Source organism: Oryza glaberrima, chromosome 6 (assembly GCF_000147395.1).
Source record: "Oryza glaberrima chromosome 6, OglaRS2, whole genome shotgun sequence".
In the NCBI taxonomy this organism is placed as follows: domain Eukaryota; kingdom Viridiplantae; phylum Streptophyta; class Magnoliopsida; order Poales; family Poaceae; genus Oryza; species Oryza glaberrima.
Window position 1 is genome coordinate 9,921,119 of NC_068331.1, and position 27,750 is coordinate 9,948,868.

The following is a 27,750-nucleotide window of genomic DNA, read 5'->3' on the forward strand; positions in this document are numbered from 1 at the left end:
CATGGCTGCTTGGGAGCGTTTGTAGGAAGTTTAATGGACTTTTAGTATATAATAGAAGATAGATTTCTCTCCCTAAGGGAGTTTTCTAGGGTGGAGATGTGGATAATCGAATGCAGCTATGCTGTTCAAACCACTGTCAAAAGATGCAGGACAGGATGGGCAGATGCTTGTTCAGTGTTCTTGTTCAAATGAAACATATACTATTCTGGAAGAGGTTGGTTAATTTACTTTGTATATAACCCTTACCCTGTTACTATCCTCTTGCAAAATGCATGGATTGGTGAAATCATGGTTTTTGTCATGCAGAATTGTTTTCTGAAGCTCATAGTTGAAGCTGCAATCTTCACTGTTTCTGGCAGAACCCAAATTGGTGGCTTGGTGCTGCATACCTGCCGAGAACGCAACGGTCACTGCTTGTAGCCTTGAGGATGCTACATTATTGATCATCTCACTAATGCCCCCGATCAAACTTCTGTTCGAGTTCGCCACCGTTGTCGGCTTTGCATATGTTGATGGAGTGGTGCATATGAATCCAGGGGGCAGAGCCACTGCCTGGCGACCTTGGGGCTTGTCATTTGTCAACGAGCATACAATATAATATTTTGCTGTTATTTCAGTGAATAAAAATGAAAATTTTAAAGCAAACTTTGAATGTAATTAGATCTGCCCAGGTTCTCAAAATTTCTTTGGCTCCGCCACTGCTTGAATCGATATGTCATATGCTGCAAATTAAGTGGATTGGAGATGTACATGCGCTCGAATGTTCTCGGCTATATATTGTAATTGTGGGGTAGCAATTTTATCTTGGGTACAACCATGGAACAAGGGTGATGAATCAAACTATTTGCAGTCATTTGAAGAGCTCCCGCATACATATTTAACGAATTTTTTTGAGAATTAATATTATTTTAATGGAAAATCGCAAAAGTAGTGGCCAGCCGGGAAAAATCGCGAATATAGGTGCCTGTCAAGCGGGTGTAGTTCGATAGGCGCCCTATCGAACAGCCAGCGCGTGACTGAAAAAGAGATCGAACCGCTGCAGTTCGACGGGGCCTGTCGAACAGGGCAGTTCGACAGGCCCCTGTCGAATACCACCAGTTCGACTGGCTCAGTAGTCGACCAATCAAATGGCCATTGTTCGACTGGTCATCTCGCCCATTTTTTTTAATAATAAGTTATTTTTTTAATAATATGTAATTTATTGTAATATTTTAGTGTGTAAGAAAGGAAAATATTATTGTAATGTTTTATGTATATTGTTTAGGGTTTTGATAATGTTTGGTGGGAAATTGTAGTATTTATTTGTTGGTTAAAATATTTGGATTATTTAGTTTCATTATTTGTATATATTTTTGGTTTCATGGCTTTGTTGCAATTTATTTAGTAAGGATGGATAAGGAAGAGGAGGGGATCGAAGACATTGCAGCGGATGTAGAAATGAGCTTAATAGATGAAAAAGAGAATGAAACATTAGCTAACACATAGATAAACCTAATCTATTCATGACGCATACAACAAAAGGCCGAACTAGAGCGATTCGGGGTTAAGCTTCTCTATTGACCCCTTCTACGTCGTTGTGTACGTAATGCAACTTCGTGATCCTTCAATCTCTTATACTCTGTTTGCGTTTCAGCTTCAGTTACTCTTCTGCTTTCATACATCGGGCTGACCATGTCGATCCATGAAGTAAAAGCACACATCCTTGGATTCCCCTGAACAATCAATCAAATTAGATAATGGGAAATAAATGTTATGGGAGCACAAAGCAAAATTTAAATTAATAATTAAGCATGTGACATACAACGAAGTTGTCGTCTATGTTGGGACAGACGAAGTACCGCCTGCCATATGCATCTTGTGAGAAGGACGTTGCAACCTGGCAGCGATCTCTACAACCGCATTTGGGACGATCAGACCATTCAGGTATACCTAATGGATTTGATCTCCAGTGTAAGCTAGCGGACTGAACCTGGCGCTCGTACTCCATCCATGCTTGAATGAATTGTGTGGTCGTCTCAGGTTGAGTTATCGTCGAACCGACGGAAGTTCTTCGCACCGTATCGATCCACTTTACGTAGCTACATTTGCGGTCTTCTTCCTGTGTGCAAAAATTAATTACCGTAGACGGATGTAGGTATATGACAGAAGCAATAGGAGTGAATGAAAAATTAGTGGTACTTACGACGAAATCATCGTCGACAATGTTAGGACAGATGAAGCATCTCTGTCCTAGAGTTCGTTGTCGAACAGACCTTATCACCTGGCAACGGTCTCCACACCTACAATCTGGACACTCCCGCCAAGTGGGCAGTCCCAGTGGATTTACTTGCCATTGTAAGAATTCAGCAGTTTTTTGTTGTCCGTACTCATCCTTCCTCCTTAGGTAGTTTGATACTGGTTCACTACATGGATATGGGCGTGCCCTGTCACGTTATGGATTCGTCGTATCAACCCACTCAATGAAGTCGCACAAACTACGGTAAGTTTGAAAAATTCGAGATATTGTAGACATGTGGTTAGCGATATATGTATTAGACATGTGCAAATGCAGAGATTACAATGCATTGAACATATACCTGGTAAATGTTTGGGCATTGGAAAAATCTCCTACCGCGGATTTCAGTAGTAAGTGATGTCATGAGTATACATCGATCACCGCATGCGCAGATTGGACGGTCGCACCATGGTGGAAATAGACCTGCGAGTGGATCTCTCCACCAGTCTAAATGCTCGCGGAATGGAGCTTCCATTGTGTTGAACTGGAGGCTGAAGACAATGGGAAATGTAAAGAGGAAAGGACTTGATGAGCTCTTGTTTGGTCAAGGTATGTATTTATGGTATGTATTTATAGTGCTGTAACGACTGCAGAAAGCATAGTGCTGATGTGTGGATAGACTTGACGGGCACGAGCGAGCAGTCTGTACTGAAAGGTGGTCACGACTAGTCGAGCTCTCGCATGGTCGCTTTTATAACTCTGCAGTCGATAAAGTTGAAAATGGGGTGGACCACAAAGTGACATGTGCGCCGAAAGTAGATAGCACACCACGTGCATGCATTTATGCGCCTGTCTTATAGTGCGCTGCAAAGTTCGAAGCGAATCATTTGTCCTGATTCATTGGAAGGGTATGCGAAAAAAGAATTCATCCGAAAAAGATTATGAAATAGTACTGATAGTTACTAAGTTAATAATAAAGTGTTTCACAATAGTAGGGAGAAAACATAAATGCCTCAAATTTTAATACAAATAGATAAGTCAAGGACGATCAGTGCCCTTCGCACGCTTGCTAGGTCCCCCCTTCTTCCTATGCCTAATCTGCTCAGTGGGATATGTCAAATTATCAGGGGGTGCCTATCTCTTGCTGCCTGCTGTGGTGTCACCTCGGGTGCCTGAACGACCTCCATCTCCTGCGTCGGCTGTGTGACCGGAGGTGCTGCGTGCCAGTAATCCATCCCTGCTTCCCCTTGAGGAGGCTCAGTGGAAAAGAAGTCCTCAATGAATGCTGAGCGAGGGGAGTAAGCAGGCATTCCATGATGCGTCGACGCCGAACTGTACTCATCTTCTGTTTGCATAAGAGGGAGAAACCAAAAAATGGCGTACTTAGTAATGATACATATAATTAGACCCAAAAGTGTGTATTGTTTAAAATGACTTACATGTTTGCTGTGTGTGGCCTTGCTCTGGCGCACTAGGAGTGATATGAAGTCCCCATGCTGGTGTGTTCAACACGTTGTCCCCTATTGGCACATAAGGGAAGTGTGCTAACCCAAATGCTCCCTGGGTGGGGTGAATATAAGGCGGAGTTTGTAATACCTGTGGACGTGGTTGTGCCATGCTCGACGTGGGTACCCCTGATCCAGCTGAACCCCTGGTGTACTCTGGTGCTGGGGTGTGCTAAAAGGAAGGACGACTGTGAGATGTGCGTGCCGCTTTGTACCCGCGACGTGACGTGGATGGACCACAGGGATCCACGCTGGAACGTCGGGGTAGTGGTGGTGATGCCCTATGGGCCGACGGCTGCACCACATCTACCACGCTCCGACAGGAGACACGACGTAGTAGTGCGACAGCACGGGCACGGAAGTTGCGAAGGATGCTCGCCACGTCGTCAGGCCTGACGACTGGAGGTCTCGTCTCTAGTCTTTGCAGCAGGGTGTCGGACTCCACCTGAACGTGCTCAACAAATTCTGCCTGTTTGTCACGCCCTGATGTTTCCCCTTCTTTCTTGCTTTAAAAATTGTTAAATAAATCACCCGAAGAAATTGTTTAAATTAACCTAGAGCTAAATCCTAAATTAATAAATGCAATTAATAATTGGAAATGGCACTGTAGGACACATGTCACAATGCATTAACATGTTTTTTAGTGGAATTTTCAGAGCCTTAAAAGTAATTTTAACCAATTAAAATTCAGTAACCACAATATTTAAATCCCAGGAAATCTCCCACAATATTTAACCAAAGTAATTTTCAGAGCATAGTGTGGATGGTTAGGGGAGGGTTATGCGAAGGGTCTTGTCACGATTTCCCCCTCTGCAGTATCATGGTGATACTTGGGGCATGGCGACATGTGTGGAATCGTGTTTTGTGGGTACAGTTGTACACCTCTGGCCAGAGTAAAACTATTCGAATAGCCGTGCCCGCGGTTATGGGCGATCAACCAGATTCACCGTGATTAGTCTCACCCCTAGTTTAGCTTAATGAACTGGTGTAGTTCAGGTAGTTGGTTGAGCCAGTTGCAACGTGGTGTAGCGTTGGACAGTGATCGGTTAATACTGATTAATTACTAAAACTGTTTTACTGCTTTCAACTATTGTTTTTAAATGCCTGCTTTATTGTAAATGAACCCTTAGCCTCCTTTGGATATATCCTGCATCATACCTCCTCTTCCGGTATGACTTGCTGAGTACAGTGGGTAGTACTCAGTCTTGCTCTCTCTTCCCCACACCAGAGCTGAAGATCTTCCTAGTTGGAGCTGTCTCGTTGAAGTTGGTTTCGTCGATGCCGTCAAGGATGCCTGTGGAGTGGAGTCGCCCTGCTGCAGAAGTCAAGCTTCCAAGTTTAGCTCGCTTTTATATTTTCCGCTGCATTTGTAATCTTTCCTATTTTTGTAAGACGTGGATTTGTATGTCGACAATTGTCGTTTGTGTACCCTGGCTGGTCCTGGACAGGGGTTTAATGCACATTCAGCTTGGAAATTCTGGTTCGTGAATTTCTGGGCGCGACACTGTTCCACAAATAAGCAAGGCAATTAAAATTATTGAAGTAGTTGCACATTTATTAAGAGTATTGAACAAGTTGCACATTTATTAGAACTATTGAACCAGTTGCACATTTATTAGAAATACTGAAGTAGTTGCACAATTATTAGAAATACTGAACTAGTTGGACATTTATTAGAAATACTAAGAGCATCTCCAACAGTCTACTCTCCAAGTTAAAATTTGGCTATTTTGACAAAAAATCGTGCTCCAACAGACTAGAGAGTAGTGAGGATGGACTGTGCATTTCTAAGTGATATATTGGGTGAGGGTAACAATGTGAATGAACCTGAACAACCCATCATAATTCCGGATCAACAAGTTGCAACTGAAGTACCCCCAATGTCTATGAGAACAGCCACCAAAAGATCCAAAAATTTCTCAAAAGATGAAGACAAGGTGTTAGTTTCAGCTTGGCTTAATACTAGCATGGATCCAATCCAAGGCAATGAACAAGCACATGGCACCTATTGGGAGAGAATCCACACTTACTTCCATAAGCACGAAACGTTTGTTTCAGATCGCAAGCGTAGCTCTCTTATGCATCGTTGGAGTGATATATAGATGTATGTGAACAAGTTTGCAGCTTGTATGGATGATGTGGAGCGTAGGAGGCCAAGTGGGATGACAGAGAGAGATAAGGTTTGTTTCTTTCCGTACTTGTGCATTTTGACTAATGCTAGTAATGTACTGTTGTGAATTGATGGTGGTACTTTTTTTTGTTGCAGATTGTTCAAGCTTGTGAAATTTACGAGTGAATAGAGAAGAAAAAAAATCGCTTTATTGCACTGCTGGCCTCTTTTGCAGCATGCACCAAAATGGAATGATTGGTTGACTTCCAAAAAGACAAAGAACACACAGAAGGTAACAAATGGAAGGGAAGCTTCACCTGTTCCTATTAGTGTTGAGTCATGCTGCCCAGAAGATGATGATGATGAGGGCAATCCATCATATAGTATTTTGAAGAGGCCATGTGGTAGGAAGGAGGCGAAGAGAGCTAAAAGTAATCTTGGACAAGAAAATAGTGTTGAGTTGACTGATGTTGTTCAAATCATGTGGACAAAGAAGAATGAAAGTGATTCTTTGAAAGAGAAGAGGAAAGAAGAGTGGTATGAACGAGCAAGCCAACGTGAGCAAGAGATGATACAAATTGCAAGGGAGAAGGCTGCAGCTGTGAAGACCAAGGCTGAGGCAAAATGCAAAGAGCTAGAGTTGAAGAGAATAGTGGAAGAGGAGAGAATTATGGCCATTGACACAAGCTGCTTGACTGGACCAAGAAAAATGTACTATGACTCATTGCAAGCTGAAATCCTTGGTAAGCGGTTCAAGGATTCCGAGTGAGGGATCTTTATTTGCATCAAAATTAATCACCTCTAAACTTTTGTGTACTGCTATGAACTAAATGCAGTGCAATATGATGGACCTTTAAATTAGTGGACTAATTGCAATGCAATGTATGCAATGCAATGCATGGACCTTTTAATTAGTGGACTTCTGTAATGGAATGTATGGACCTTTAAATTAGTGGACTGATTGCAATGCAATGTATGCAGTGCTGCGTATGGATCTTTAAATTAGTGGACTTTTGTAATGCATTGTATGAACCTTTAATTTAGTGAACTGAATGCAATGCAACGTATGAACCTTTAATTTAGTTGATTGAATGCAATGCAATATTTGGATATGGTCTATGTGGACTGAATGCAATGGTCTGTGTGAACTAAATGAAATATATGGACATGGTCTATGTGGACTGAATGCTATATATGGACCTGATCTGTGTGAACTGCTATTGCTTTACTGTTAAGGGTTTTTATATGCTCTGATTTTTTTACTGTTATTGATTGCTATTTTCAAAATGTATTATGGACTGTAATTGATATAGAAGAACATGATAAGATAAATTTCTTGATAGTTGGTTACAGTGAACATAGAAGCACAGGAAAACATAAATAGATGACAAATCTAGCTATAATAGTTGGTTACATAGAAACACAAGAAAACATAAATAGATTATACTAGTGACCTCCATGACGATGCCAGATGTGCTCCATGAGATCTTCTCGTAGTTGATGGTGGACTTGTGGATTTCTAATAGCTGAAATATTTTGAATGTAGTCATGTAGTTCAGCTGGATGATCATGTGATGGTGTGACACGAGTCCCCATAAATTCATAATTATAGTCTACTTGGATATCTCTCTCATCTTCAATAATCATGTTGTGCATAATAATACATGCTAGCGTTATGTTACCAAGTGTTTTTTGATCCCATATACGAGCTGGCCCTCGAATAATAGCGAAACAAGATTGTAGAACTCCAAAGTCTCGCTCAACACACTTCCTATTTGCTTCCTAAAGTTGAGTAAATAACTTTCTCTTGTTTCCCTTGTGGAGATTTAATTGACTTAACAAGTGTGGCCCAATTAGGATAAATACCATCTGCAAGGTAATATCCCATTGTGTAATTGCGACCATTGATAGTATAATTTGCTTCTGGAGCTTGTCCCTCAGCTAACCTCGTGAATAGAGGGAAACGGTCAAGAACATTAATGTCATTGTGAGAACCAGGTAATCCAAAAAAAGCATGCCAAATCCAAAGATCTTCCGAAGCAACAGCTTCCAGTATTATAGTAGGCTCATGAACATGTCCTTGGTACATACCAGACCAAGCTATTGGATAGTTTTTCCACTTCCAATGCATGCAATCTATGCTCCCAAGCATACCTGGAAAGCCTTTTTGTTCTTCAATTGCAAGCAATCTGTTAGTATCATCTTGATTGGGAGACCTTAAATATTCATCCCCAAATATTTCAACAATAGCTCTCACAAACCTTCTAAGACTTGATAAAATGGTGCTCTCAGCCATACCAAGATAATCATCCAAAAAATCAGCGGGCACACCAAAAGCAAGTATTCGTAAAGCAGCAGTAATCTTTTGCAATGGATGTAATCCAAGTACTCCAGCAGCATTTCTCCTTTGAACAAAATAATAATCATGATTTTGTACTACATGCACAATGCGCATATACAAAGATTGAACCATTCTAAACCTACAAGTTAACAAATATAAAAAGTATCATTATAATAGGAACAACCGACAATGAAAACAAAATATTTAAAATGGTGTAAAATGATTATTGCGTACCTTCGACGAAACAAAACCGGACCATACATAGGATTATCGCAAAAATAGTCCCTCATTAATCTTGCGAGTCTTTCCGCTCTATCGCGATTAATCACTATATGCCCTAGAATAGAACCTCTTCTACCTCCTACATTGTGTTGGGCTCGTTGGTGATGATCTATCACGACTGTTGTTGCCATAATAAACACATCGTCATCATCCGACGATGATGACTCCGAAGCAATTTGCATAGCTACACTATGGCGCCTCATTGTGAAGTGGTGGTGGAGAAGCAAGCAAAGAAAATGAAGTGTAGAGTGGTAGAGAGGTAGTATGAGGGGTGACATATATATATATATATATATAGAGGTTTGAAAAACTAGCCATTGGAATATGGAGAGTCCAAAATTGAGAGTCTGTTCGAGTGGATGGAGAGTGCAGATTTTTTGGAGAGGGAACTAGCTATTAGGATTTGGAGAGTCTGAAATGGAGAGTCTGTTGGAGTGTGCAGCAGATTTGGAGAGGAATCTTTTTGGCTAGTTGGCTAAATAGACAAATGTAGTGCCAAAAATAGCCATGCTGTTGGAGATGCTCTAAGCTTTGCACATTTATTAGAAGTACTGAGCTAGTTGCACATTTATTAGAAATACTGAGCTAGTTGCACATTTATTAGAAATACTTAACTAGTTGCACATTTATCTAGATATAATGAACTAGTTGCACAGTTATTAATAATATTGAACTAGTTGCTCAAATTCCGCATGTTTCACAAATAAACACGTACCATTGAGTTGTAAGCTGATCGAGGCTGAGCGGCAAACGTGTCAGTAAATGCCTCCCGGTGGGGGACAGCGCTATCTCCTTGTGGCGGAAAGCGCCGCATCAGCATGGATTCGTTCGGGCCTTGCACGTGAAGGCTCGACCAACCGTGCAAAAGTTAACAACCCAACTGCTCTCAACCTACAACATGAGAGAGTGCAAGTTATTAATACATGAAAATGTCAAAATATGATATTTGTAAAAACAATATATTTTCACGCACCTTGGAACCCAACGAGGATCAATACGCCAATATTGATCCGGTCCTCACATTTTCAGCACATTGCAGAAAATTCCTCTACTAAGTCGTCGTGATAGATGATTCCTATCGATCTCCTGGTCGATCAGCTGCACATCATATTGATCAGCCATACCTGCAGATAGAAAACCATAATAGTACAATGCACATATGTTATAGTAAAGTAAATGCATGCAACATAATTCAGATAATAAAATTGCAGTACATTTCAATTTAAAATTACAATACCACCAGACATAGACTCAGATAATACAAGTGCAGTACTTTTCAATTTAAATTTACAAGCCAACTACACATACATTCGGATATTAAAAGTGCAGTGCAGTTCAAAATTTAAATTACAATCCCATTACAAATAGATTCGGATATTAAGATTACAAGCCCACAACACAGAGATTCGGATATGAAAAGTGCAGTGCAGTTCGTAATTAAAATTACAAGGCCATTACAAATAGATTCGAATATTAAAAGTGCAGGATAGTTGAAATTAAAATTACAGACGCACTAAACATAAATTCAAAGATAACTACTTCAAAGTACAAGCCCACCATGGCTAATAGCGAACTAAGGATTATTTTTCTTCTTCGACTTCCCCTTTGGAACACGACGAACATCAGCACCTGCAGTGTCTTTCCCTACATTGTACATGCTACAATCATTATGGGCATGGTTCTCCCTGCAAAGAATGCAAGCTTTCTTACGACGAGAACGATCTTTCGCTTCCGCTTCATCCATAAAGTACTTGATCCTGCGCGACTGGCGACGACCCTTAGTATCAACTAAGAAATTTGAGTCAGGAACCCAATTGGCTTGCCCTGGAGAAGGACGAGTGAAATCGCACACGACACGCCAACCACGCAATTCACCACGCCAAGTTGCCTCCCACGCTTCCTTTGTAAAGTACGGAGAAACAAAAAGGTTTGCATCAACACCTCCTTTTGCGGAAGCGGCAAGAACATGAGAACATGGCCGGTGTAACAGATAAGGCTTGTTGCAATTGCATTTGCAAGCACGATACTCTGGCCACAACATGCATTCCAATGTGATATTAGTAGTCCCAGTGCCGACACCACTCTTGTCACGAAGTCGTATCTCAAATAGCAACTCTCTATTCCCAGCAGGCCACACTCTGTGCATTCCTCCCTTCTTGCTTTTCTCATCCATGTACTGTGTAATAGCTGGGCTATACTTAACACTGGGTTTGCTGAGGTTAAGACTGGCCATGGAATACCTTATACAGAGATACTTCTGTGTACCCCTCGTGATTCCCTCCAGAATAGCAACAAGTGGTAGTGGTCGTGTATTTTTCATAACCCAGTTATACACTTTAGGAAGATTTGTTGTCATCACACCATACCTTGATCCATCTGTATCGTGCAACAACGACCATTTATCCCTTGGCTCAAATTCTACCCACTCCGTGAGGCACTTCGTGGCCCTTCCGCGCTTCCTACGCCGAGTAATACTTGGTGCTTCATTAGGAATGGGTTCAAGTCCCTCCGGCTCCTCCTGTCTGGCAACTACGGGCTTTTTCCTAACCTCTTCCATATGTGTAGTGGTCAAACGATCCAGTTGTTCCCATATAGCATCAAACTTTCTTTGTTGATTATGCTTGCATAACTTCTTGAACAGGTCCATCAATCTCTTACTCCTGAATTGTCTATAAAAATTAGCCCCAAGATGTCGCATGCACCATCTGCTATGCAAATCTGGCCATGGCACATCCTCCGTGACATCTTCTTGAAGCTTCTGTATCGCCAATAGCAAACCGGCGTGTCGATCATGTAGAACACAAACTTTTGGTCTGTTTAGAACAACACACATTTTAATGTGCCGCAAAAACCAAAGCCAGCTTGATGTGTTCTCGCTTTCAACAAATGCAAAAGCAACATGAATGACATGGCTATCCGCATCGACTCCGATCGCGGTTAGAATTGTTCCTCTGTACTTGCCTGTCATGAAAGTGCCATCAACACAGAGCAAAGGAATGCAATTTCTAAAGGCCTCTATCATGCACCCAAATGACCAGAAAGCCCGACGAAGAACATTCTCCCTATTTTCATTCACCTCGTCGAGAATAGCCATGTGTGTGCCCGGGTTTCTTGCATGCATCACCTCCAATAGTGGGGGAAGATTGTGATAAGAATCCTCATAAGTTCCAAACCTCATCTCCAGTGCTTTTTGTTTTGCCCTCCAAGTCTTGTCGTACGATATCTCATATCCGTACTCTTTCTCTACGTCATGCATTATTGTGAAAGGGGACAAAGATGTTTTTCTAACCACCTTTGAATATACCATTTGTGCCACAAATGCCGCTGTCATGTTCCTGTGTACCAGACGGGTATTCTCCAACAAACACGTATGTTGCTCAACCCTCGAAGCTATCCATAAAGTGTCATGTTGTGGCTTGTAACCATGCACTCTCCAAGGACATCCAGCCTGTGTGCACTTCACGTCGTACGTCGTCCTGTTTGAAACCTTCATCCTGAACTCACACTTCTGGTCAAATACCCACCTCTTCACCGCATCTTGTAAGTAACCTTTGTCATGAAACATATGTCTAACTTGCACCTGCTTACTATCATAACGCCAGTGGGCATCTAAACCATCGTTAACCATCATATGACTCATCGATATGGTCGTCCAATCTTCGGGTATGTTGGTTTCGTTGTCCCCCAGTGTTGTATCTTCTCCTTCCACTACAAGCGCTATGTATTTCTCGTTTTCCACTTCCATCTGATCCACTACCGCCTCATTCTCCTCCGCTGCGTCAACACGCATAGGAGAATCCGGTTCTTCGTTGTCCGAGTCGTTGGCCTCACGATTATTGTCACGAACAGTGACCTCTGCTTGTGTATTACCCTCTACTACTTCTTCCCCTCGACCTTGCTCAGTCTGCCAAACATTTTCTGCTTGTGCGCCTCCAACGGAGTTTCTTCCACCACGGCATGACTTGACTCCCCTGATCGATCAACACATGTTGTCTTCTGCACCAATATTGTCAGGCTATACCTTTTCTCCCTTACTTGACTAACAAACTTCCTCCAACTCCCAGTTGACATCTCCACTGCCATCCATGATGACCCCTCACTGGCCACACGACGTTTATCACAAATTTATCGAGCACTAGATCTACCCCAAACATATTATACAACCACCCTAACAGGTCGCTCAAACCCATATGCTCTGGTGCATTCAGACTAGTATTATGGAAGGCATATACAGTCAAATCCACCCCGCTATCACATATTTGTATAGGAGCATCGCCATAATACAGACGAATGGGCATATCACCTGACATCCTGATAAAACATGACAAATTGTCTAATGTTTAATCATTTAATCCTTCGATAATTACCCTATTACAACTTATAGTATTTTTTTTGACTGGAAACAACTTATAGTACATTGCCATGTACTAACTTACAACTATTATTAACAAACAACTAGTTTCATAATCCAAATAAAATATAGTACCTTCTACCTAATTTAACACACAACTAATTAATAACATATACTAACTAACAACTAATTTAACCATACGATTACTTAAATTCCTCTACTAACATTTAGCAATGACAAATGCTAACAAACCATACGTACTAACATTGAACAATGCGAAACAATTAACAAATCACAAACCATTTTTTATTAAACTTTCATATGCCTCATACTTAGGGATTAGTAATGTATACCTTAACTTCACTGGTGGAGGCCGTCGCCAACCCTTTCCTCCCGGCCGGCGCCTCCTCGCCCTCCTCTCCAGCCTGCTAGCCCCTCCCCTCACTCCCTCCGGCGCCTACGGCGACGCAATGGCGACTCTCGGCGGCGGCTGGCGATGTGGTCCAGAGCAAAGGAAGAAGAAGCACGCGGCCTGGGCGCATGGGGCTTTAAAAGGGCCTATCGAACGCCCATTGTTCGACAGGGGCGGTAGAGGGACCTGTCGAACGGCCCCGGTTCGACAGGCCACGCGGCGCCGGGTGGTGGGCCTGTTGAACTCCCTCCGTTTGATAGGTTCACCTGCCGAACAGCAGCCGTTCGACAGGCCCCAGTCGAATGCCCACCATTCGATAGCGGCCCTATCGAACTACACCAGTTCAACAGGCCCCTAAATTCGTGATTTCCCCCGGATGGCCTCTACTTTTGCGATTTTCCATTAAAATAATATTAATTCTCAAAAAAAAAATCCATATTTAACTAGATCAGTTTTTTTTCGGTAACTGAAGACTCGATCGGGATGAAATTGTACTAATTGTTATTTGTGTACAATTGATATATCTCGTTACATCTTGTATTCTGTTAGACATGTATTTCCATACATCGTTTACACCTGCTATGGTTGTTTGAGGATATGGCAAAACCTAAAAGATGATGTTAACATGGTCACATGGAGATGCAGAAACATGCAAATGCAGGGCACTCCATTTTCAGTTTTTCTCTCAATCTTATGTAGAGTTAATATATGGACAGTAGCAGTAGTTACATCTTTCTGTCAACTAGGCATACTACCCACGTGTTGCTCCGGGTCTTTTCGGCATGGTCTCTATTAAGATGTAAACTTATTTATTAAATCAATTCAATCGTGTTGCATTGGTTCATTTATTTACACTTGGTTATGATATGCTCCCTGTTGTAAAATTTAAGAACTTTTACTATTCTAGAACTATTTATAATATTTATAATAGTACTTGTCTCACCAATCATTTTCTATTCAGTTCTTTTCTATCTTACCCCTACATACCTTTCAACACTCATCCATTCCTCTGCTGAATAACTAAAAATGTTTATATTTATATTTCAGAGCAGAGGGAGCAAGTAAAGGCTGTTGAGTAGTCCCACATTGGTTGTGAAAGGGCAAAGGATCTAATATATAGGTGTGTGAGCCCTGCACCTTATTAGCTAGCTTTTTGGGTGAGAAAGACCCTTTTACGATCCTACAATTGGTATCAGAGCCAGGCTAGTTTAACATTTTTTACTCGAGGGCACTACTAAAAAAAGGGTTTTCGTTGTCGGCCAGAGGTGCAGCCAGCGATAAGAGGCCAACAAAAATAATGCACTTTCACTAGTGGTCGACCGACCATCAGCGAAAATCACTTTTCACTGGCGGCGACTCATTTTCACTAGTGGTGGGGCAGTCGCCAGCAAGACGGACCGCGAGAGGGAGGCGAGCATGAACGCGAGGATCCGCGAGGTGGACCGCGAGAGGGCAGGGACGTCATGGCCAGCTGGATCCATTGCCACCGCCCCTCATCTTCGCCGCCATCGAAATGGACCTGGTGATCCCGAGCGCCACTGCCGCCGCCGGATCTACCTCCTCCACCGCCAACGTGCCTCTCCTTCGTTGCCTCCGGATCCATGCCCTGCACTGTCGCTGCCTGTCTCCTTCGACGCTGTGAAGGAGGATCTGCCGAGGGGAAGTCACTGTTGTCGTCGCTGTCGCCGACGTCGTCGCCTTCTGCTTGCATTGCTTGCGGCCGACATTGAGTTGCAACCCTAGCCACCGGATCCATCCCCTACACTGTCGTCGCCTGTCTCCTTTGCCACCATGACCCACCGCCGCTAGATTGCATTCCCACTACCCGCAGCCGTCGGATCTGCACCCCCGCGACCCACCGCCGCAGGATCTGCGCCCCCTCCCCTCTAGCCAGATCTGGGAGAGGGAGGGGAGGGCCAGGTCGCCGTCGTCGCTCCCTGGAGCGCGGCCGTCCAGTCATCGAGGCAGCGCACGTGCTGCACTGGATCGTAACGCCGCCTCTCCTTCGCGCTTCCACCGAGCTCCGCCACTAAGATATGGGGAGCCGAGAAATAGAGAGAGAGAGAGAGAGAGAGAGAGAGAGAGAGAGAGAGGTCGTGCCACCGCAGAGATATCGAGAAAGAGAGGGAGAAGATATCGCTGAGAGGGAACCGAGAAAAAAAAAAGAGGAAGTGAAATTTTGCCTTCCACGTGCAGTCCCACGATTTTTGCTGGCGGTGGCTTAGGTGGGCCGCCAGTGAAAATTGATTTTCGCTGGTGGTGGCTTAGGAGGGCCGCCAACAAAAAGGGTGCATCTTCGCTGGCGACCCTCTTAATCCGGCTGTCAGCAAAGATCCATTTTCGCTGGCGGTCCTTAGACAATCACACCTTGTTATATTTTCTCTGGCAGTGATCGTGTATGGCCGCCACACCTTGTTATATTTTCTCTGGCAGTGATCGTGTATGGCCGCCAGAGAAAAAAATAGGTTGATGCCTTGAAAGTGTGTGAAAAGCCTACGGGGCCTGTATATTTGAGGGACTGTGGGGTACGGTAAAGGGGCAATGAACGGCTGAGGAATAGCAATGTGTGAAGGGGGAGTTGTTGAATACTCCAACATTGGTTATGGAAGGGCAAAAGACCTAATATGTAAGTAGGGGAGTCTCTCACCTCATTGGTAGCTTTTGGGGTGGGAAAGCCCTTTACGATCCTACAAAGGTGTGCAATATTTATGTGGCATAATTTTTTTTTCTTTTTATTATTTTTATTATAGTCCTTGGCTGATTTGACACACGATATGAAAGTTTGGCCATTAATTGTTCTAGAAAGTTAGTGCTAGTACCTACTCCCTCAGTTGCAGAGTATAAACATTTTTTGGTTGGACATGGGTATTAAGAAATTATGTAGAATTAAATCAGGAATGTTATGATTAGTTGAGAAGAGAAAATAAGTGAGAAAATTGAATGGCAGAGGGTTGTGATTGGTTGGAAAGATAACGATGGTGGAGAAGTTGTTATATTTTGAGACAAATCTTAAATGTTAGAAATTGTTATATTTTAGGACGAAGGGAGTAAAATATACCAACCTACCACTACGAATTTGAATGGAGGGTTACTAGAGTTTGTTCAGATTGATTGTACTAGGTTGTGTCTACTCTATTACTAGGTTTCTATATTTTAGGATGGAGAGAGTATCAAACAACTTGTTTAACTAATAGTGGTGTTAAGAGCCTCTTTGGGTAGCTTCTAGGAGATATAGTTTCTCCCGTAATATGTAGCTTCTCAAATAGATATAGATTCTGACCTACTCCCTCCGTTTCATATTATAAGATGCTCTAGCATTGTCCACATTCATATAGATGTTAATGAATCTAGACATCTATATGAGTGTAGACAATGCTAAAAGTCTTATAATATAAAACGGAAGAAGTACATTCGGAAACCTAGGTTGCCATACACTCAGAAGCTGGCTGATTTGTTAAGCTTTTGTTAGGCTTGTTAACACATTTGTATTTCCTTTATAATTTTAAATTTACCATTTTATCATATTAACATAATAATAACACTAAATATAAATAGCTTGGATATAACTAAAGACTAAATAATACAAAGTATATGTAGTTATGATGATCTCTTGTACTGCTAACAAGCTAATAGAGCAATTTGCAAGCTGCCTCGTTAAGCTCACAAGCTAAAAGCCTATCTCCGCCTGACTCATAATGATTACAAGTTCGAACAAAACTCACTACAAACCAAACAGAGCCACAATCAGCAGCGTGGTGTCAGGTAGGGCTGTCAACGAGCCGAGCTAGAGCGAGCTCGTCTGCCCAAGCTCAAGCTCGACACAAGCTCGAGCCTAGCTCGAGCCGAGCCTATTCCACCTTCGAGCTTTTAGGCAAGCTCGGTTCGAGCTCGAGCTCGGCTGCCGAGCTCGGCCATAAGTAGTATAATATATATTTTAATGATAATCTTTTGATAAGTATAATTATTTTCTAGTTAATCACGCTAATAAAAGAGTAGAAAATGATTAAAATAAATATATTGTGCTAACACATGCTAATTTATTGTGTAAATAGATACTAATATATATATTTATCTATTAGCTTATTATATTAATAAGGTGAACATGCAATGTAAACTATACACAGTCAAGCTCGGGCAGGCTCGGTAGAAGCTCGAGCTCGGCTCGGTAAAGCTCGCGAGCTTTTGCTCAGGCTTGGGTTCAGCATGTTTGAAGCTCGAGCCAAGCTCGAATCGAGCCTAGGACGAGCCAAGCTCGAGCTGTTCGCGAGCCTCGAGCTTTTTTTACAGCCCTAGTGTCAGGGGGTATCGCCCCTGATGTAAACTAAATAATTAGATAAAATATAGTATATACTACTATCATAAGATGATGGATGTGTGGAGGATACCGCCGAGGAATGAGTGGTCCGAGAATAATGACAAATCGTTTACATTTATATGTAATTGATAGCATAATCTGTCAGTTTTACAAAGACTTTTTTATTATGAATAATGATGAACACACCGATTAGAAGGAGAATATGTGCTTATTTGAATTTAAAATAAACAAATTAGACAAACCAAAATTTAAGCAGTCTTGGATGGTTTATAATTTTTTATTAATTCTGTGATGTAAATAATATTGAACTTATTGAACAAAACTATATTCATGATATAACCAGACTACATGATAGAAAACTTTACTACAAAGCACTTCAAAATTTATAAGTAAACTACCCATACTAATTAAATTTATATAATTATAGTTCTTCATAACTATGGAGAAAAAATGAATTTGTTGAACTTATATAGAGGGGGGAAATCCAAATTAAATTTACCCTTAATTTATTTGTCATATGCCTTCATAAGGTGATTCATTTTGAGTTCCTTGGTATTTGTTCAAGTGATATGCTTGATAATTAAGCTAGCAGTAGTTTAATATTTGCTCGATGCAAAAGTCGTATTACCTTAATTTCAAGAGTCTATGAATGTTTTCTGAGATACTTTAAAAAAATAGAACCTTTAAATCATTTTCAAAGGATATTGTTTGATCTATGAGACAATTTCTAAATAAACTATAATCTTATCTTCCCACAATATAAATGCCAACGCATACGCGTGGGCCACCTTCCTAGTTATATAGAAAATGTGCACATCAACAGTTGAGTTAAATTTAGGTGTACATATTATTTTTTCTATAATTTTTATTCACATACATATATCTATGGCTATAATAAGTTATACACATATATACTAATTTGGTACGGGCAGCAGATATTCTAATTATATTAACATTAGAAAATGACAAACTATTCTTGCTACTGTTGTTGTTATAACTATTGGTTTCCACGAAGGACAATACACAATAAAATAATCAAACCAAATAAGATCAATATTTAAGAAAAAATAACAGGAGAAATATGTGAGAAAGAAAATAGAAATTTACAATCACTAGAAAAAATGCCCGTGCGTTGCAATGGGAAAAAACATGAGAAATTTAAGAAAAGGTCAAGAAATATTTACATTATGTAATTAATTAAATTATAAAATCGCAACTATATATATATATATACGATGTTGAAGGAAAGAAAGGCTCATAAAAATCAAGATAAATGTGGAAAATAAAATTTTCCAATAAACTATGGCTGGATTTAATTTTTATTAAATTCTCCATGATTAATTACACTATGTGAAATTTTTTTGGTATTTTCAGAGCTCCATTACTAATTCTAATAATACAAACATCATTTTATCATTTATTTAAATAAAAATCTAAATGAAAACCCTCCTTTCTCCCTGGACCATTTGAGCCCATTCTTTCTTTAGCCTGTAGCCGAGCCGGCCTGTAAACCTCACTTCTCCTCCCTTCCACCTTAGCCTGCAAGCGCGCATCCGGCCCATCAAGCGAATGAGCAACCACAAAGTCTAATCAGTATCCCTTTCCTTCTCTCACTGTCACGTGGGTCCCAGTTTTACAGTGTCGTCTCCTACCTCCGTCCGACTCCGCAGGTTCCCAACGCCGCCAGAAACCACCGCCTCCGTGAAATCCGTCCGCATCACAGAGATAATCTGAAATTGATTGAGGGAATCGGAATCAAGCCAAATAGCAAACCTTAGAGTTGTCCGTTTCGCGGGAGGGAATTGGACTGCGCGACGTACGAAAATACTTTGGCAAAATCATTTTGAACTTTTATAATAGGTAAAGATATGTAGAAAAACGACATCAATGAAGGTTCTATAAACCCTTTGTAGCTATAGGCTCCACAATAGCAGAGCTAACGAGCTTACTTTTGGAGTAAATTACACCCACGATGCATCAACTTGGCAGGTGGGTGTAATTTGGTACAGGAAGTTGAGATATGAGCGTTCTAGTGTAAAAACCTAGCAAGTAGGTGCATTTTAGTACAATAACTTTATAAGTGATCGTATAAATGCAACAACTTGTAAGAATGTACGCTTTTGATACAATAAGATAAGAAGTTATGCGGCAACTTAATTATTTGGAGCACTTTTTTTTTTGTACATATTTAATTTTTAAGTACTTACTTTGACAATATACTAACGTGGATTTGTATATAATCATATTTATATTTTTATCCTAATAACTAATAATTGAAATTCAATTAAACTGGATGTAGAAATTATTATATTTCGGTTGAGATTTTGGAAGGTGAAGAAAACAAAATTTCTCAAAGGTAATTGGATATGCAGTATAATTCTGAAAGATTAAATTTAATATTATAAGGTAATATCCATATAATTGCTATGTAATGGCATATTGACATCATGAGAAAAATTCACCTAGCATATGCTTAGCTAACTTCTTATACTAAAACGCACCTACTTGTCAAGTTATTGCTTCAATTCTTGAGTTCTTGCACTGTATTGCACCCACCCGTCAAGTTATTGTACCGTGGGTGCAATTTACTGTTTCTTTTTTCCGTCCCTAGCAGTGATGCCTGTGTTGAGACGAATCAACATGACATTATGTCACACCCCTCCCTGGCACCACCTAATAGTGACACAAGAGGGAGTACGCCGTAGGAGATCAGTGTGAACCGACTCCAGGACCGGCCCTGACTTTTTGGTGGCCCGGTGCGAAAAAAATGTAGGCCCCTATTCACCATAAAAATATAAAATAATATTTTAAAACTCATTGTCATTAACGAATTTCACACTAATAAGTTTAAAATACAATCAAGCAGTCACGATATGCTCGATTGTCTATTGGTTTTCTGTCTTTCCTCTAAGTCTATCAGACCTGATACCATAATACATATATTTTGGAGGCCCCTAATTTTTGGAGAGCCAGTACGGTCGCACCGTCTGCACTACCCAGGGCCGGCCCTGACCGACTCCCACGGAACCGTTATGCTGGTACCAGCCCAGGACACAAGTGCTTCAAGTCGCCAAGGACGGACGCAGGCAGGGCCGGGGCAACAGAAAGCTAGGCGGCAGCCGGCGGGCATGGCGGTTCTGCGGAAAACGCGGAGGCAATCGAATAGCGATGACGTCGCCCCCCGGCCGTGCGATGCGCGCTCGTGTCACGCAGTTACCGCGTCAAGCAGCTGCGCGTAGAATCTCGTTAGCGGAAAGAATCGGATTGCTCCCTACGGGTGCACATAATTTACGTGTGTGAAATAGGAAAAGTCCGTGCAATTTAAGGATTGACGGATGAAAAAAAAATAGTTATGTTTTAAGTAGGTAAAGATAAATGTAAACAGATGCTCGGGGTCATTAATGCCGGTTAACCCAAGCCAAAATTAGAAATATTTCTACCAAAAGATCTAATATATTAGTGTTGGTTCTAACAACGAACCTGCACTGATATCAGTGCCGGTTTTTTCTACAAACCAACACTTATAAGACCCGTCATATTAAAACCATTTTATTTGTTGAGTTGGCATTGATACTGCAATTCTTTCTCCTAGGAGCGCGCATGGGTTCAAGTGAACGAGTGACCTCTACCAGTACAAGTTTTTGTCTAACTTGCACTTAAGGATCATGTTCTATCCCGAGATCTTTTGATTGTTTACACCTAGAGGCATCCGTCGCCACCTTTTGGTCGTCGCCGCCACCTCCATTGTCCTTATTATAAAATTGGACCCGGTAGCACATCGAGAAATAAACACAGAAAAAACGTCATAGGAGATCCAAAGCACGATATCACCGTTGAACCAAGATATTAGTAGAGGTCCTGAACCGGCTTTCTTCCGGCTGAATCGGCACTCGTAGCCACTGAACCAGCTTTCTGTTCCTGAAAACCATCAACAAAGGAGGGCCAGATCGATCCCCTTTCTCCCATCCTCGCTCCTCACGCTCACACGGCACTCCTCAGCACCAGCCACTGCTGCCGCCAACACAGGAGCCACCGCGCATCACTGCTCCTCTGTGCCCCTGAGGACGTCACCGCCGGTGGCCACTTCCGCCGCCGCCTCCTTGCCTCCTGAACGCTGCCGGTGAGAGTGCCGCCGCTGTGGGCTTCCCGCCGGTCGAGGACGCCGATGCCCACGAGTCGCTCCAACGCAGAGGAAGTCGCCGCCCTGCTGTCGGAACCCGCCGCTCCACCACCTGGAGCCGGCGCCGCCAAGTCGTCCGCCGCCTGCACCGCTGTTTGATCCGCTCGACGCCAAAACCATAGTCGCCAGCCGTTAATAATTCGGCAAATTTAGGAGGAAGTTTGAGGCTCTCGTGTCGCTCTCACGCGGGTGGCTCGGGGGCAGAACCGCCGCTGGAAACCGCGCGGCCGGCCCGGAAGGTAGCGGCGGGGAAAATGTGCCGGCGGTGGAGTTTTCTTCTCGGCGTGGGAGGAGAAACAGCGCGCGTACGGCGGGAGGCGGCGGCTGGCGGGGCGGATCCGCCTCCGGCAACATTCGCCATGCATCTTCATTTGTCTCCGCTTGATGCTGACCGAAGGGGTCCCTGACCTACCACCAACACAAATGATTGTTTTGTATTCGTGCCATGCATGACCCGGTCCAGTACTGCCTGCACGCGGAGAGTGCAACGAACCTCAGTACCCACCTAATAGGACTAGTAAACGAGAAGTCAAGGTATTTTATTGTTGCTCATGGCTTTGTGGACCGAATTGGGATATTGGATTGGTCAGGTACCTGAGTGAGTACTACGCTGTTAATATAGATTGACATGAAATGGAAAACAGAGTCCTCGGCGTCTAAACCCACCTAACCCATGATAGACTGCTGATAATTTAATTTCAAATGTCAGGGGAATATGATTGTCTGCATGATGCGCGAGTGATATAAACTCCATGGTAAGCATCCTCTCTGCTCAGACCTCAGAGAGCTCACTGCAAAAGCTACCATTTCTGATTCGATCGACAGACAGAAGAGCTGGTCGCCAAGTTCTCTCCCCTGTGCAGTCTTTGGCGAAGGTGAAGAATCCATTCAATCGATGGCGGAGACGGTGCTGAGCATGGCGAGGTCGCTGGTGGGCAGTGCCATCAGCAAGGCCACCTCTGCGGCGGCCCATGAGGCGAGCCTCCTACTCGGCGTCCAGAAGGACATCTGGTGCGTACTGCACGGAAACCTCACCCGTAGTTTCCATCTTCGCTTCCGTTTTATTGATTGCCAGTTTCAACCAAAATATGTCAGGCAAAACTATTGCTGAAATGCGCAAATATATTAGGGACTTAATATATATTTTTACTTTGCCTATGGGTGCGTTCCTTTTTCTTGAAACGGTTGCACCCCAGCTTTTAGTGGAAGCATATCTCTATCTCTACTAATATAAAAATTGAAGATATTTTTACCGGTACTTTGATACGTCCTCCGTGTACGAGTCTGTTTTAAGTTCGTTCGATTTTGGAAATACATATCCATATTTGAATCGGTTTTTAAGTTCGTTCCCTTTTGAAAATATAGAAGGAGTCGAATAAGAAATCTCTTTGAAAAACCCGCATGCTAACCTGAGATGATCGGACTCCTAATTGCAACTCATGATTTTCTAAAAATATATATATCCAAGCAAATTACCACAACGAATTTCACCTTAATTAAACTGTATAACAATAATAAGAAATAACCTTCATATGTTAACGCATGGGCATTTTTTCTAGTAAATTATAAAGTTATCTTAGTAGTGAATGGGACACCAATAATCTTTCTAAAACATCTCTTTAAGTGGAGGACGCAAATCTTTGCCTTTAATTTAGAAAAATATTTCTTCTTGTCAGTTAAGCAAAGAAAGTCCCTCGGTGGTCGAAATTAACCGTTCCATAAATCATGTGTGCTAAATCCACTGAACTGAAGTAGAACTGTTTAAAATACGAGAAATTTTTTATGCCTTGAGAGATACCAAGACGTACCTGTTGTCAAAAGACAAAACGTAGTTCACTCAGTGAATTAATGGAATAGTAAAAGTAATATATTAATTGGTAAGAAATTTTTTGGGATCTCCCATTATATGGTCTTAGAGGGCTATTTATAGCCTTAACACAAACTCATGCCTCCTAGGGTTTAATTTGTATAGGGGAATTTACATGGGTATCTTTATGATAGGGACTTTAGTGAGGGCACACAATATCATTTGTGTTTATGGGCTCTTACATGAACTCCTTGGGCCGGCCCATTACTGTTGAAAGGCCTCTATGGTGTCTCCCAAGCCCTCTGCCGAAGCCACTTCTAACAAGGGCGAAACCCTCCTACTTCGCTCTACGGCCTTTGCCCGAAGTGATGGCTCGTTAGGGTGATGGGCTTGGTGGCGAACCCCTCGGTCTTCATCATCTAACTTCGTCAGCTGCTTCGCCTCATGGACTCAGCTAACCTCAAGGTCCTCGTGGTTTCAGCAGGCCCGGCCGAAGGCCCTCGTGACATGCCTCCAACAGTACCATAAATTTTCATACCTCCTAGTACCGTAGATACCAAATTTTATATAGAAAATATGTTCGATACCTCCTCAAAGATTGTAAAATCACTCTTAAACTACACACATGTCCATAAACTTGGACCAATCAATCATGTCAGTGCGTGAACAAGTAAGATGTGTACCGATATCCTAACACTACTGGGAACCCATCTTTAGTCCCAGTTTGCAACCCTCTTTAGTCCCGGTTGCAAACCGAGACACCCAAAGCACATCTTTAGTCCCGATTGGTATTTGATTTCGAGCGGTGCCATGCCCCACATCGAGTTGCTCTCGACATCCCCAAATCCCCACATCAAATTGACATCATATATCCAATGAACATATTCAACAACAAAATCATCGATAAATTCACAAAAACATCTTAAAAAATCTACAACAAAATCATTCATCCACAAATTCTTTTCTTTATTCACTTCTCTCCTTGCTTCTCCTCGGGCAAGGCGGCTGGCAAGCCCGGTCGAGCTCCTCGTCGCCGCCTCGAGGGAGGGCCAACAGCCACGTGAGGAGATAAGGATGCGGCTCTCTCCCTCCACCGTGCGCCTCTTTTTAATTTTTAGTCCCGGTTGCTATAAACAATGGGGACTAAAGTGATGATCTTTACCAATCGGGACTAAAGATCGTTGGCCGCCTATAACAATTGAACCGTGGCTAAAAATAATCTTTAGTCATGATTAGTGTTACCAACCGGGAATATAAGATTATAAAGTGTCGTTGGGCTTTTCAACCGGGGCTAAAGGTATTTTATAGTCCCAGTTTCTATTTGAACCGGGACTAATGTGATTTTTGTCATCCGGGCAAAGATCAGTTCTCCATTAGTGTAATCTGGGCAAATTTTATTACATGACACCTGAAAAATGTGTAATTTGCTAATAGACATCGAAAAATGTGTCATGGATGAATGATATTTAAAAGATTGATAATTTGCAAGAGAACACTTTCAACTCAAATTGAAGGGATAAATTGTTAAGAAAGACATGAATGCCCCTATGACCACATGCTTCAAACATGACGTCAGAGTAAAAATTTTAAAATTATGCAACTCTAAAATTACCATCATCCCAAGTACATCACTACATACATTATATTCATCTTCACTCCAACCTCCGTTCAAAAGCTTTTGACCCTAGGGGTATTCTCATATTTTTGAAGAATTTTTCTCTTCAAATAAGCTGAAAGCGTCCTCCAGCAAATTATCAGTTTTTAAAGTGTCTTTTAGCCATGACATGTTTTTACGATTACTACCAGCAAACTACACAAATTTTGATTGTCCTATAGCAAAAATATGCCCCTAATCTTTGTATAATGTAGCATTAGAGAGGTCTAAAGTGCATATGACATGGTTCGACTGTTGATGTGGCCAAGAATTTTGCCTTTAGACCCTCGTGCTATAGTACGCATTCAAGTAGACCCTCACCACTCCCAAATATTTTTGTACATCACTTAAAATACAAAATTTCTAAATGTTGAGAAATGCATATTTGCTTATTTCGGGTGGTAAGAATCGATTTTAGAGGCAAACAGTTGTGAAGGGACCTAAGTGTAAAATTCTCGCCACCGTAGTCAGGCATGTCAGCATTTGAGTTACTAGCTGACTGCCCATGCATGCTTTGCATAGGAATTAAAAAAAAAACTATCGTGCGCTCTAAAGCCCCCCAAAAACATAATAAAAATATCCCATTGTATTCAATTTCACATTATTTTTTGTACATGCATGTGATGCTATGGAATTGGTCCCAAATGTCAGTGGTGGTGGGTAGTGACAGATTCACCATTCATCACCATTGCAGTCTTTTAAATAACCATCTACTGTTTAGACTTGAAATGATACATTAAACCAATATTAAATACCATATGTGCTTATAAGTTTATGTACCTAAATGACACCTTCAGTTTCAAATTCAAGGACGGGTCATGTATTTTACTCAAAAACTTATGATGTCTTTAAAGTATATATTGTATGAAAATTTAGTCATTTTATTATTTTTCTAATATAAGATTCGGATTTCTACTAGAGATATCCTAAATTACTTTCAAATGAATGATTGCAGGTATATCAAAGATGAGCTGAAAACAATGCAAGCGTTCCTACGAGCTGCTGAAGTTATGAAGAAGAAAGATGAGCTCTTAAAGGTTTGGGCAGAACAGATACGTGACTTGTCCTATGACATTGAAGATTGCCTTGACGAATTCAAGGTCCATATTGAGAGCCAAAATCTGTTTTATCAGATGGTGAAGCTCAGAAAGCGCCATCTGATAGCTACCCAAATCCGCAACCTCAAATCAAGAGTTGAAGAAGTGAGTAGCAGAAACTCACGCTACAATTTAGTCAAACCTATTTCATCCAGCAATGAGGATGACATGGATTGTTACGCAGAAGACATTCGTAATCAGTCAACTAGCAATGTGGATGAAACTGAGCTTGTGGGGTTCTCTGACTCTAAGATAAGGTTGCTCGAATTAATCAGTGCCAATGTCAATAATGGTCCAACCAAAGTAATATGTGTGGTTGGGATGGGTGGTTTAGGCAAGACAGCTCTTTCCAGGAAGATCTTTGAAAGCAAAGAGGACATCGGAAAGAACTTTCCATGTAATGCATGGATCACTGTGTCACAATCATTTAACAGGATTGAGCTACTCAAAGATATGATACGGCAATTTCTAGGTTCCAATTCATTGGATCAAGTCTTGCAAGAATTGCAGGGGAAAATGGTGGTGCAAATACCTCATCTTTCTGACTACTTGAGAAAAAAGCTCAAGGAAAAGAGGTATTTTGTTGTTCTTGATGATCTATGGTCTTTAGATGCATGGAACTGGATTAATGATATTGCATTTCCTAAGAATAACAATAAGGGCAGTCGGATTGTAGTAACCACACGAGATGTTGGTCTAGCCGAGAAGTGTACCACAACTTCCCTAGTCTACCATCTTGAACACTTGCAGATGAATGATGCCATAACTTTGCTACTGAGAAAAACAAATAGAACACATGAGGACATGGGAACAAACAAAAATATGCAAAAAATAGTTGAACAAATTGTAAATAAGTGTGGCCGTCTACCATTAGCGATACTTACAATAGGAGCTGTGTTGGCAACTAAACAAGTTTTAGAATGGGAGAAATTTTATAAACAGCTTCCTTCAGAACTTGAAAGCAACCCAAGCCTTCAAGCTTTGAGGAGAATGGTGACCCTTGGCTACAACCACCTGCCATCTCATCTGAAATCATGCTTTTTGTACCTAAGTATCTTCCCTGAGGATTTTGAGATCAAAAGGAGTCGCTTGGTAGACAGATGGATTGCAGAGGGGTTTGTTAGAGCCAAGGTTGGGATGACGACCAAGGATGTTGGGGATAGTTACTTTAATGAGCTAATCAACCGAAGTATGATTCAAAGATCAAGAGTGGGCATAGAAGGAAAAATTAAGAGTTGCCGAGTCCATGATATCATGCGTGATATCACAGTTTCAATCTCTAGAGAGGAGAACTTTGTATTCTTACCAGTGCATGATGGCTCCAATCTAGCACAGGAAAACACTCGCCACATAGCATTGCATGGGAGCATGTCCTGCAAAACAGGATTGGATTGGAGCATTATTCGATCCTTAGCTATTTTTGGTGACAGACCCAATAATCTAGCACACACTATTTGTTCAAATAAATTCAGGATGTTACG

At 41.7% G+C, this 27,750-nt stretch overlaps 2 protein-coding genes and 1 pseudogene across 2 annotated transcripts; 2 read left to right on the forward strand and 1 right to left on the reverse strand.

Moving 5' to 3' along the window:
- Nucleotides 1-10,026: 10,026 nt before the first annotated feature.
- LOC127776884 (uncharacterized) lies at nucleotides 10,027-12,243 on the reverse strand. Its single transcript, XM_052303456.1, has one exon. The coding sequence runs from the start codon at nucleotides 12,241-12,243 to the stop codon at nucleotides 10,027-10,029; it is 2,217 nt and encodes a 738-aa protein (XP_052159416.1).
- A 10,279-nt stretch (nucleotides 12,244-22,522) lies between these two features.
- Nucleotides 22,523-26,704, forward strand: LOC127775440 (disease resistance protein PIK6-NP-like; annotated as a pseudogene).
- Nucleotides 26,591-27,599, forward strand: LOC127776885 (disease resistance protein RPM1-like). The gene is made up of 2 exons (XM_052303457.1): nucleotides 26,591-27,458; nucleotides 27,553-27,599. The coding sequence occupies exons 1-2, from the start codon at nucleotides 26,591-26,593 to the stop codon at nucleotides 27,597-27,599; spliced, it is 915 nt and encodes a 304-aa protein (XP_052159417.1).
- The last annotated feature ends 151 nt before the right edge of the window (nucleotides 27,600-27,750 follow it).